Source organism: Solanum dulcamara, chromosome 10, assembly GCF_947179165.1.
Source record: "Solanum dulcamara chromosome 10, daSolDulc1.2, whole genome shotgun sequence".
NCBI lineage: Eukaryota > Viridiplantae > Streptophyta > Magnoliopsida > Solanales > Solanaceae > Solanum > Solanum dulcamara.
The window spans coordinates 63,290,070-63,303,563 of NC_077246.1; the positions used below are offsets into that span (position 1 = coordinate 63,290,070).

A 13,494-nucleotide genomic window follows, 5' to 3' on the forward strand; every position below is an offset into this window, starting at 1 on the left:
GGTAAAGAAGAATAACTAATCATACTTCTTACCATATCCCTTAGAGTTCAATTTCGTCTCTCAGATACGTTATTTTGACACGGAGTTTCTGATATGGTGTATTTAGATACAACTCCAACACTCTATTAAATATTTCGTAAAAGGCCCTAAACGTTGTTCACCTGATCTATCATAACTACAATAGTATTCTCCTCCACGGTCATATTTAACTGCCTTAATTTTCTTGCCTAATTGAGTTTCAAGTTCAACTTTTAAAAATTTCAAAACATCCAATGATTGCGACTTCTCATGAATTATTAGAGATATCCATACCAAGAGTAATATCTATAAAGTTAATAAAATATTGTTGACCATTCCACGAAGCTGTAGGGAAAGGACCACAAATGTTTGTATGTATCTACTCTAAAGGTTCCTTACTCCTATAAGCACCTATTTTTCTTATATTTGTTTGTTTTTCCTTAATGCATTCAATACAAATTTTAAAATTTGACAAATCAAGGAAATCAAGAATTTCTTTAGACACAAACTTTTGTATTCTTTGTTTTGAAATATGACCCAATCGTTTATGTCATAACATTGATGAATTCTCATTTATTAAGCTGCACTGTATGAGGCTTGACGGTTTAATTTATATAATTTCTCAATTAGAGTACCAGTTCCGATAATATTAGAATTTAGAGAAATACTAAAAATTCCATTTTCAATTGAACAAGTATATCCAGATTTGTCCAAAAGAAATAGAAATTAAGTTTTGTGTAAATGATGGTACAATAAATATTTCCTCTAATTCCAAATAAAAATCAGTATATAATAAAATTTTAAATACACCAATAGCCTTCATAACTGCCTTTTTTCCATTGCCCACATAGATGTATCTTTCAACATCAATTGACTTTCGACTCCTTAGGCAATCCTGCATAGTGACACTTACGTGAGTAGTTGCACTCGAATCTATCCACCAAGTGTCACTAGGTACCATAGCCAAATTAACTTCTGAAAAAACAAAATCGAGAAGTTTACCTTTCTTTTCACTTCAAGCAACATATTTGGAACACTTTGTTTTCATGTGACTAAGTTTCTTACAAAATAAACAGGATTTTTCATCCTTAGGCTCCAATATTCTTTTGTCTGCAGTTTCTTTATCCTTATTCCTTTTTCTCTTATTGAAATGACTTTAGTTCCATAGGTAGAAGTCTGATGAGCATTTTCAATATTTTATTTTAGTTTGTCCTCTTCTTGCATACATTGAGCTATAAGCTCATTCAATGTCCATTTTTTCTTTTGAGTATTATATGAAACTTTGAATTTACTAAATTGTGTAGGAAGAAAGATCAAAACCAGGTGCACAAGTATGTCATCAGACAATTGAAGCTTAAAGGCCCTGAATTTTGTTACAAAATTAGACATCTCCATAATGTACTCCCTTATGTTTCATTTTTCCTTATATCGCATTGAAACAATCTTATTAAGAATAGTAGTTGTTTCAACCTTTTCGTTAGCAATGAATCGATCAGCGATTTCTTTTTAGAAATCTTTGGCATCTTCATTCTCTATAATACTGCCCCTTAAGAATTTCGGAATTGAGTGACATCAAGCTAATATAATCGCTCCCACTTTTTATATGCATAATTATTTTCATTAATGCTAGTTTCATTCAAGTTCGCAGGACGATCAAATATTAATGCATAGTCAAGATCCATGCAACAAAGCACAATCATGATGTGCTCTTTCCATTTCTTAAAGTTTGTGTTATTAAGCATATGAATGTTATTCATATTAATAGATATAGAAGACACTATAAAATAAAACAAGTAATTCTCACAATTAATCAATCAAATAAATCATATACATATGAAGATAAGTAAACTAAATAAAGTTGAAGCAATAACAATGAATAATTTAGATTACATATATCAAATATACGACCATTTTCATAAAGGTGGGCCTATCTCAAGATACCTAGCACAACATTATCATTTAGTCTTTGGACATAAATAATAATTTGTAAGTGGTATTTTTATACATAGTTCATGAATATTGATTACTAAAATGACCTAATAATATGTCTTTTATTTATTACTAAAACGACCTAATAATATGTCTTTCTTTGGACTAACACATTACTAGCATGCATTACAAATGTATCACATATTCATGACTATCCATAATCTGGCCAAAATAATCTTCCTTTGGGATCATTATTTCGCATAGATATAAGAGGTTTACATGTTCAAAAAAAATTAAATTTATTCAATAAAGGTTACTTTGGCAACATATTGAATTCATTTTATTTACTTACTAACTTGAAACATAAATATAATAATGGCAAATTTTTTTTGAAAAGTAACAAATTGACCAAATCATGCCATTAAAAATATTAACAGAAAATAGAGTTACAGGAAAATATTTTAGGAATGGTAGTCGATCTCACTTCAACATATCAATAATTAATAAGGATATGTTAATGTAAAATTTAAACACTATGAGATCTGACAAAGAAAAGGAGTCAATGTCACGACCCGAATCCGGGCGTGATGACACTCATCTCAACCCACCGAGACAAGTCAGCCTAAAACTCAACGGAAAGTAAATGCGGAAGTAATTGAGATAAAACAAGGTTTAACTTAGTCAAAAACAAATAAATAAATAATCTCCAAAATCCCCCAAGACTGGTTGTCACGTATACAAGCCACTAATATATTACTGAAGTACAAAAAGAAATACAGTCACAATGTCTTTGTCTCTAGAATAGGACTAAAACATAAGAAACGAGCAAGAGGTATCCGCTAGATAGATGTAACAGCTACCTCGATACTCGGAATGATAGCCTCGGATGTAGTAGAAAATGCTAGAAGATCAAGCAGGTCCGGGCTCACAACCTACACAAGTGTGGAAGCAAGGGGTGAGTACCAAACAACAAGGTACTCAGCAAGTGGATAACTAAAACTAAGCAAAGCTTAATAGATACAAGTACTCCTGTCCTCCCAACCGAACCTCCTTAACTACAACCTGCATAAAATCAGCCCAACTCTACACTTGTACAATAACAATAGTAATACAGTCCACAAATTCTCATCAATGAATCATACCAAGTCAAGTTCAACATACACAGAGCAATATAGGGGTAAACACAAATTCACAAATGTCAGAAAAGTATAATGCAATGTAATGAAATGATGCATGTCTGTCCTATCGGTACACATCCGCTGAATCATAGTTCGGAACCCATGGGGGACATTTCTGTCCATGTAACCTGCCACGGAGCGTGTGGCCCGTCCCCTCAATATATATATCTTGCCACGGAGCGTGTGGCCCGACCTTTTTATTTCATAATATCTGCCATGGAGCGTGTGGCCCGACCCCTTTGTTCATATTACCTGCCACGGAGTGTGTGGTCCGACCCCTTTTGTTTCATATCATTTTCAGTATCAACACAATATGTCAGAACCAGTGCAATCAATTCATGTTCATATAATTCACGATAATAACATGACAACCACAATAATTTTTCATATCTCACATCAACATAGTCATTTCACATGTCCAAAATCACAACATATCAATTCCACCAATACATGTCATTAGATCACCATTTTATACTCTCATCTCCATTTTTTTTAAGGTCAATCATACAGTCAATAATCCAGTTCATATTTCATTACTCTCTAGTATATATGACACGGAAATACAAGCATCTATAAACTTAAACTGAGGTTTAGAAATTCACTTGCCTTAATTAATCACGCAATTACTCCGAGACCTGAGCCTTCCCTTTTCGCTGGGTTTCCAAATAAGTATGATCTAAACAAATAATTAACCATAATAAGATTTCAAAACTAACAACACCCATGTCTAGCCTAGACCCCAAACTTACACAAGTCTATAATCAAGTTCCCAAATCTTGATGCCAATTAATAAATCAAATATTATATTTTTTTCTAAATTTCAAGCCTAGGGTTATGGCTTAATTTCCCCAATATCATAAATTTAATGGAATCTATATAACATAATATGCCTAACATTTAATTACCTATCTCAATATATGAAAACTTAATTATAATATGATAATTAACTGATTTATTTTTCAATTGGTACAAAGTAGTACGTACCCTGAATGTGCAGAAACATAAAACTTATGCAAACTAGGATATAACCTTACAACCTATTGAATAATTGGCCATTGTTATTTTTTTTTAATGATTACACCTATATGCCTAACTGTAACTACTTTGTGGCCAAATTCAAGCCTAGTTTCAACCAACACCAATAATTGATAAGTAATACACTAATATATATATTGCATATCCTAGAAATTAATATGAACGAGACTGAAGTTTTCCATTACCTGAAGCAGTTTCAGCCGTTCTTCCTCGGCGTCGTAGGTAAGTCTTCTCGTCCTCTCTTGTTTTTTTTCTAATTAATTAATTACTAAAAGTTTTATAAACCTACTAACTCTAATTTAATAAATATAGGATAAGTGGTACAGGATGTTAAATATATTATCACTTCAGTCCATTAATTACGTGGGTTATCTAAATTCACCCCTCCATTAATTAACCATGGTTATCAAATAGTCCAAATTTCTAATTATTTTTTTTTTGCGGAGAGAGTATTTTATGAAATAGAGATGACTCATTCTTAAAATGACCAAACGGGTCATTACATTATCCACCACAAAAATCATATTCGTCCCCGAACATAGAGTAAAGGAATATACCTGAAGGTTCAAAAAGATGGGGATATCTGGCACGCATATAAGCCTCTGTCTCCCAAGTCACCTCTCCGACTGAACGGTGCTTCCATTGTACCTTCACTGAAGCTATCTCCTTGGTTCTAAGCTTACGAACCTGCCTATCTAGAATGTCTATAGGCTCCTCCTCAAATGTCAAGTCAGGACCCAACTCCACTGAATCGAGTGACAACACATGAGACTCATCCGGAACATACTTCTGAATCATAGAAACATGAAACACGTTATGCACAGCCGATAAGCTAGGTGGTAAGGCCAATCTATAAGCCACCTCTCCAACTCGTGCCAAAATCTCAAATGGGCCAATGAATCAAGGGCTGAGCTTGCCCTTCCTCCCGAACCGCATCACGCCCTTCATGGGAGACACTCGAAGCCAAACATGGTCACCCACCATGAACTCTAATGGTCGAACTCTCCGATCTGCATAACTCTTCTGCCTACTCTGGGCTGTCAAGAGTCTACCCTGAATTCTACGAACTTGCTCCATAGCATCTATAAGCAAGTCTGTGTCTAAGGATTCCATCTCAACTAAGTCAAACCAGCCAATTGGAGATCGACACCGCCTACCATACAGAGCCTCAAATGGAGCCATTTGAATACTGGAGTGATAACTGTTGTTGTAGGCAAACTCCGCTAGGGCCAAGTACTGATCCCATCTAGCACCAAAATCAATAACACAAGCTCGGAGCATGTCCTCCAACACTTGGATTGTCCGCTCGGACTGACCATCGGTTTGTGGGTGAAAAGCAGTACTCATATCAAGTCTAGTTCCCAAACCATGTTGTAATGCCTGCCAAAAGTGCGAAGTGAATACTGAACCTCAATCCAAAATAATGGATACTGGGACACCATGAAGCCGAACGATCTGACTAATATACAATTGGGCTAGTTTATCCGCTGTGTACCTAACCTTAACTGGAATAAAATGGGCGGACTTGGTTAATTTGTCAACCACCACCCATATAGAGTCGTAGCCACCAACGGTGGGAGGTAAACCCACAATGAAGTCCATGGTGATCATTTCCCACTTCCAAGTGGGAATAGGCATCCTCTGACTCACACCCCCAGGCCGCTGGTGCTCACACTTTACCTGCTGGCAAGTCAAACACCTGGATACGAACTCTGCGATATCCTTCTTCATCCCACACCACCAATAGTGCTGGCACAGATCATGATACATCTTGGCCGCTCCTGGGTGGATGGAATACCTTGAACAATGAGCCTCTTCCAAAATAAGTCTAGTCAGGTCACCCACCTTAGGCACACAAATTCTGCCGTCAATCCTCAATACACCTTCCGAATCAAGTATCGCCTCCTTAGCTTCACCTCTTAATACCTTGTCTCGAATGATACATAACTTCTCATCCTGAAACTGACTCTCCCGAATCTGGTCAATCAAGGAAGAACGTGCCTCCATAAAGGCAAGAACACCACCATCCTCTGAAATTTGCAACCGGACAAGGCTATTAGCTAGCCTCTGAACATCTCTAGCTAATGGTCGCTCCTCAACTCGGATCGCGGCAAGACTCCCCATACTAGAGGACTTCCTACTCAAGGCATCCGCCACCACATTGGCTTTTCCTGGGTGGTACAAAATAGTCATGTCGTAGTCCTTCAGCAACTCGAGCCATCTACGTTGCCTCAAGTTCAGATCCCTCTGACTGAATATATACTGTAGACTCTTATGATCGGTGAAGACCTCGCAATGCACACTGTATAGGTAATGACGCCATAACTTAAGCACAAAAACCACAGCCGCTAACTCTAAATCATGAGTAGGATAGTTTTTCTCATGGACCTTCAACTGTCTTGAGGCATAGGCAACCACTTTCCCCTTCTGCATCAACACACCGCCTAAACCAACACCAGAAGCATCACAGTATACAGTAAACCCCACACCTTCCTCGGGTAGCGTCAAAATAGGAGCTGAAGTCAATAAAGTCTTGAGCTTTTGGAAGCTCACTTCACATTTATCGGACCAATGAAAATACATATCTTTCTGAGTCAATCTAGTCAGTGGAGATGCAATAGTGGAGAAGCCCTGCACAAACCGCCTATAATAACTGGCTAACCCCACAAAACTACGAATCTCAGTAGGAGAAGTAGGCCTTGTCCAACCTCTAACTGCCTCAATCTTAGCTGGATCCACTCTAATCCCCTCTTTGGACACCACGTGTCCTAAAAATGTAACAGAATCAAGCCAAAATTCACACTTGGAGAACTTTGCATACAACTTTTCTTCCCTCAATTTCTGAAATACCAACCTCAAATGACGGACATGATCTGCCTCAGTTTTGGAATACACCAAGATGTCATCAATGAATACTATCACAAAAGAGTCTAAGTATGGGCGAAACACTCCATTCATCAACTCCATGAATGCTGCGGGGGCATTTGTCAACCCAAATGACATCACCAAAAACTCATAGTGACTATAACGAGTCCGAAAAGCTGTCTTAGGGATATCTGACGCCTTAATCTTCAACTGATGATAATAGGACCTCAAGTCTATTTTGGAAAACAATGCCGCTCTCTGTAGCTGATCAAATAAATCATTAATACGGGGAAGAGGATATTTATTTTTAACAGTTACCTTATTCAACTGTCTGTAATCGATACACATCCTCATAGTCCTATCTTTCTTCTTTACAAACAGAACTGGTGCACCCCAAGGAGATACACTAGGGCGAATAAACCCCTTACTCAACAAATCTTGCAACTGATCCTTCAACTCCTTCAATTCAACTGGAGTCATGCGATATGGAGGAATAGAAATGGGTTTAGTGCCAGGCTCTAAGTCAATAGCAAAATCAATATCCCTATCCGGAGGAATACCAGGAAGATCAGTAGGAAATACATCAGAAAACTCCTTAACCACTGGAATAGTATCTATAGGAGGTGACTCCATATTGGTATCCCGAATAAAGGCCAAATAAGACATACACCCTCTATCAATAAACCTCTGAGCACGAATATATGAGATAACCTTACTGGGATAGGAGCCACTAGTACCCTTCCACTCAATCCGCGGGGCACCAGGTATCGCTAAGGTAACAGTTTTTGCATAACAATCGAGAATAGCATGATAGGGAGAAAGCCAATCCATACCCAATATCACATTAAAATCTACCATTCCCAGAATAATCATATCTACCCAAGTATCATATCCGACCAAGGAAACAAGACAGGATCGATATACTCGATCCACCACTAAGGGTTCACCCACAGGTGTAGAAACATGAACGGGCACGGACATACGATCACATATCAAATCAAAGTTAGATGTAAAATAGGCAGACACATAGGAAAATGTAGATCCTGGATCAAATAATATAGATGCAGGTCGATGACAGACTGGGACAATACCTGTGATCACGGCGTCGGAAGCCTCAGCCTCGGGTCTCCCTGGAAAAGCATAACACTGAGCTCCCCTACCACCTCCGACCTGCCCAACACCTCTACCTCCTCCCTGAGGGATTATAGCACCACTAGCACCCCTACCAGGAGTGCGACCACCTTTACTAGTCTGGGCTCTACCTCGACCTCTAACCGGCGGCGCTGGTCCTCTAACTGAAACTGAAGAACTAGGCTGGGTTCCTCCTCGACCCTGAGATGTACACTGCCATGAAAGATGATCTGGATCACCACAAGTATAACATACTCTCCCGTGCGAAAACCTCTGCGATGAACCTGCAGAACTTATATAACTAACCCGGCTCATCGGCCTCTGTTGTGACCCCTGGTAACTCTGACCTGTATTGTAGGACCCACGAGGTATCTGACCATCCTCAGAAGCTGGCATAGATGCATGAACTGGTCCTCTACGCTGAAAGGAACCACCTCCTCTATAGGACCCTCTACCTCCAGATGAGGTACCCGAAAACTGACCAGAAGCACGGGCCCTCTTGGGGTCCCCGAACTCCTCTCTCTCCATCAACTCCTCCTCCTTGGCAGCACCCACAATGGACTGGAAAGAAGCGCCCTTACGGGCCAGTCGAAAAACTGCTGTACGAATAGTATAGTTCAGTCCTCGCACAAATCTGCGAATCCGCTCTGTCTCATCAGGAAGGACAGCCATGACATGTCTGGACAACTGGTAGAAACGAGTCTCATATTCAGCAACTGTAAGTCATTCCTGCCTCAAATTCTCAAACCATAATCGGCTCTCTTCCTTCACACTCTAGGGGATGAAACGGTCATAAAAGGCACTAGCAAACTCATCCCAAGTCATCTGGGGTGACCCAACTAGTCTGGAACTCGTATACACTCTCCACCACTCTCTGGCTGGTCCACGCAACTATAGTGTAGTATAACAAACTCCATGAGTCTCAGCTAACCCTACTGTCTCCAACAACTCTCGACACATGGTCAAGAACTCGTGTGCATCCTCAGTCTTCCCACCCTGAAATTGTGGAGGGTCCATTTTTCGGAACCTCTCATATCGGCGTTGCTCGTCGTCAGTCAACATGAGCACAGGTGCAACCTGGGCTCCTCCTACCTGTACTCCATCCTCATTCGCTCTAGGGCCCGTAGGTGGCTGGTCCACCGGACCCTGAACAATTGGAATCTGATGCTGCCGTGGGGTCTGAGCTCCTGCTCTAGTCTGAGAATCCTCAGGTGTACCATTCACCCTCGCACTCTGATTAAATCCTTCGAGCGCATCCAATACTCGTATCAAAGTGGCCTGAAGCAATGGTGCAATAGCAGACTCTTGAGGGACCTGTTCCTCTCTACCATCAATCTGTGGCTCAAGAGAAGCCTCTCTAGCACGACCTTTAGCTAGCGTCGCCCCTCGGGCACGACCTCTGCCTGCCGCCACACCCCGACCACGGCCTCTAGTTCGGCCTCTATCCCTACCCCTAGTTGTGGTTCCAACATTAACCTCGGGAAGTGCCTCTCTTCCTCTACCTCTAGTCGTAATTCTGGTCCTGGCCATCTGTCAGAAGGGACACGCAAAAATTCAGTACCAACACAACACGCACGATACAAAGTGAAAGAACAAAGGGAAAATTTCCTAAAAGTCCTCATAGCCTCTCAAAGATAAGTACAGACGTCTCCGTACCGATCCGCAAGACTCTACTTAAACTTGGCTTGTATACACGTGAGACCTATGAACCTGGGGCTCTGATACCATCTTTGTCACGACCCGAATCCGGGCGTGATGACACTCATCTCAACCCACCGAGACAAGTCAGCCTAAAACTCAACGGAAAGTAAATGCGGAAGTAATTGAGATAAAACAAGGTTTAACTTAGTCAAAAACAAATAAATAAATAATCTCCAAAATCCCCCAAGACTGGTTGTCACGTATACAAGCCACTAATATATTACTGAAGTACAAAAAGAAATACAGTCACAATGTCTTTGTCTCTAGAATAGGACTAAAACATAAGAAACGAGCAAGACGTATCCGCTAGATAGATGTAACAGCTACCTCGACACTCGGAATGATAGCCTCGGATGTAGTAGAAAATGCTAGAAGATCAAGCAGGTCTGAGCTCACAACCTACACAAGTGTGGAAGCAAGGGGTGAGTACCAAACAACACGGTACTCAGCAAGTGGATAACTAAAACTAAGCAAAGCTTAATAGATACAAGTACTCCTGTCCTCCCAACCGAACCTCCTTAACTACAACCTGCATAAAATCAGCCCAACTCTACACTTGTACAATAACAATAGTAATACAGTCCACAAATTCTCATCAATGAATCATACCAAGTCAAGTTCAACATACACAGAGCAATATAGGGGTAAACACAAATTCACAAATGTCAGAAAGGTGTAATGCAATGCAATGAAATGATGCATGTCTGTCCTATCGGTACACATCCGCTGAATCACAGTTCGGAACCCATGGAGGACATTTCTGTCCATATAACCTGCCACGGAGCGTGTGGCCCATCCCCTCAATATATATATCTTGCCACGGAGCGTGTGGCCCGACCTTTTTATTTCATAATACCTGCCATGGAGCGTGTGGCCCGACCCCTTTGTTCATATTACCTGCCACGGAGTGTGTGGTCCGACCCCTTTTGTTTCATATCATTTTCAGTATCAACACAATATGTCAGAACCAGTGCAATCAATTCATGTTCATATAATTCACGATAATAACATGACAACCACAATAATTTTTCATATCTCACATCAACATAGTCATTTCACATGTCCAAAATCACAACATATCAATTCCACCAATACATGTCATTAGATCACCATTTTATACTCTCATCTCCATTTTTTTTAAGGTCAATCATACAGTCAATAATCCAGTTCATATTTCATTACTCTCTAGTATATATGACACGAAAATACAAGCATCTATAAACTTAAACTGAGGTTTAGAAATTCACTTGCCTTAATTAATCACGCAATTACTCCGAGACCTGAGCCTTCCCTTTTCGCTGGGTTTCCAAATAAGTATGATCTAAACAAATAATTAACCATAATAAGATTTCAAAACTAACAACACCCATGTCTAGCCTAGACCCCAAACTTACACAAGTCTATAATCAAGTTCCCAAATCTTGATGCCAATTAATAAATCAAATATTATATTTTTTTCTAAATTTCAAGCCTAGGGTTATGGCTTAATTTCCCCAATATCATAAATTTAATGGAATCTATATAACATAATATGCCTAACATTTAATTACCTATCTCAATATATGAAAACTTAATTATAATATGATAATTAACTGATTTATTTTTCAATTGGTACAAAGTAGTACGTACCCTGAATGTGCAGAAACATAAAACTTATGCAAACTAGGATATAACCTTACAACCTATTGAATAATTGGCCATTGTTATTTTTTTTAATGATTACACCTATATGCCTAACTGTAACTACTTTGTGGCCAAATTCAAGCCTAGTTTCAACCAACACCAATAATTGATAAGTAATACACTAATATATATATTGCATATCCTAGAAATTAATATGAACGAGACTGAAGTTTTCCATTACCTGAAGCAGTTTCAGCCGTTCTTCCTCGGCGTCGCAGGTAAGTCTTCTCGTCCTCTCTTGTTTTTTTTCTAATTAATTAATTACTAAAAGTTTTATAAACCTACTAACTCTAATTTAATAAATATAGGATAAGTGGTATAGGATGTTAAATATATTATCACTTCAGTCCATTAATTACGTGGGTTATCTAAATTCACCCCTCCATTAATTAACCATGGTTATCGAATAGTCCAAATTTCTAATTTTTTTTTTTTGCGGAGAGAGTATTTTATGAAATAGAGATGACTCGTTCTTAAAATGACCAAACGGGTCATTACAGTCAAAGTAGTGTTTTTGAGTGATTTAAAAATTGGAAAAAATAAACAATAGAAAGGACCAAAACAGTACTTCAAAAAACTTCGAGAAATCGAAAAAAAACAAATAATTATATATATTTAAATTTGACAATAATTAGTGAAAACTTAGACTGCAATACTTTTCGTGGATCATTAATGTTTCTATATCACGTCTAATAATCTAACAGGACCTTGCTGTGATATCACTTGTTGAAATTCTTCATAGAATTCACCAAAATCACAAGTAATCACCAAACAAAGATTTGAATACATAAGAATGAAAAAGGAACACTAACGTTTATCCATGACAATAACTTGATTGAAAAACTTGATCTTCTAAACCTTAAATACAATTCTTTTTGTTATTCTTTATCTGAGATGGAGAGACAAAGAAAAGAAAAGTATCTTCTGATTTAGGGACCATTTTTATTTATAGCTTTAGAGGTGTCTTTTCATGTTGAAAGGTATCTTTAATTTGAATGTTCATGAAATGATAGCACATATATATACAAATATATTAATATGTGAGTCCATAAAAGAGAAATTACTAACAGAGAGGTTCCTTTTATAGACTGAAGGAAGAGAGAAATTGACTATGGTGGAGGTAGTGAAATCGGATAATAATGTTGCGATTTTTTATAGTGACGGTGAAATAAATAAGAATGTGGCGGTTCTTCTTCATTGCTCTTTCGTTTGGTATAGAGATATCAATGGTGATTTTAGAGCTTTCTTCTCCACTAAATTTTGAAAAAGTTGTAGTGATATATAATGAAGAAGGTGAAGATTCGTTAATTTTTTATATCAACAATGAAGTAAGAATAAAAATGGTATTTATAAAGAACATAAGTTGTAGAGAATTGTTATAAAAAATAAGAAATAAAAAAAGAAGAGGAAAATGAGTGGAGTGTGAAGAATAAGAGGTATGGGGTGGGGGTGGAAAGTGGAAGGTGGATTTTGATTTTTTTTTACTTCAATTTTTAATTAGACACACTAGTTTTTTTATTTTTATTTTATATTTTTGCTACATCAGCTTTAGGGTGGAAGTAAATTCACTTTTAAGTTGTACAGTTGTGTAATAGTGTAACACCCCAGATTATTTTTCGCCAAGATTCGAACCGTTCTTCTTGTGCATGTAGGATTGAACTCGATGACTTGCAATTTTATATATGTGTAAGGATCAACTTCTAAGTATTTGAAGAGTATTAGAGGTGGTTTAGGATTATAAGAGATCTCTAACACCAAGCCAAGTCTAAAGAATTTCTATCGACTAAGTTTTAGGATGAGTTTGTATAAGAGTCAACTTCAAATGACTATATATCCTATAATATAACGAATTGGGTATCCCATGACCTATAAAATTAAAGGTCTTTGAATCTTCTTTCCAAAGCCACCAAGATTGCAATTTTTAGAGTTTGGAGTCAAAAATTATGACCATTTT

The 13,494-nt window shown here is 38.0% G+C and overlaps 1 protein-coding gene across 1 annotated transcript; it reads right to left on the bottom strand.

The window, feature by feature from the left end:
- Positions 1-4,664: 4,664 nt before the first annotated feature.
- LOC129869867 (uncharacterized) lies at positions 4,665-8,684 on the bottom strand. The gene is made up of 2 exons (XM_055944452.1): positions 8,117-8,684; positions 4,665-4,906 (listed from the first exon to the last, which is right to left on the bottom strand). The coding sequence occupies exons 1-2, from the start codon at positions 8,682-8,684 to the stop codon at positions 4,665-4,667; spliced, it is 810 nt and encodes a 269-aa protein (XP_055800427.1).
- Between the last annotated feature and the right edge of the window lie 4,810 nt (positions 8,685-13,494).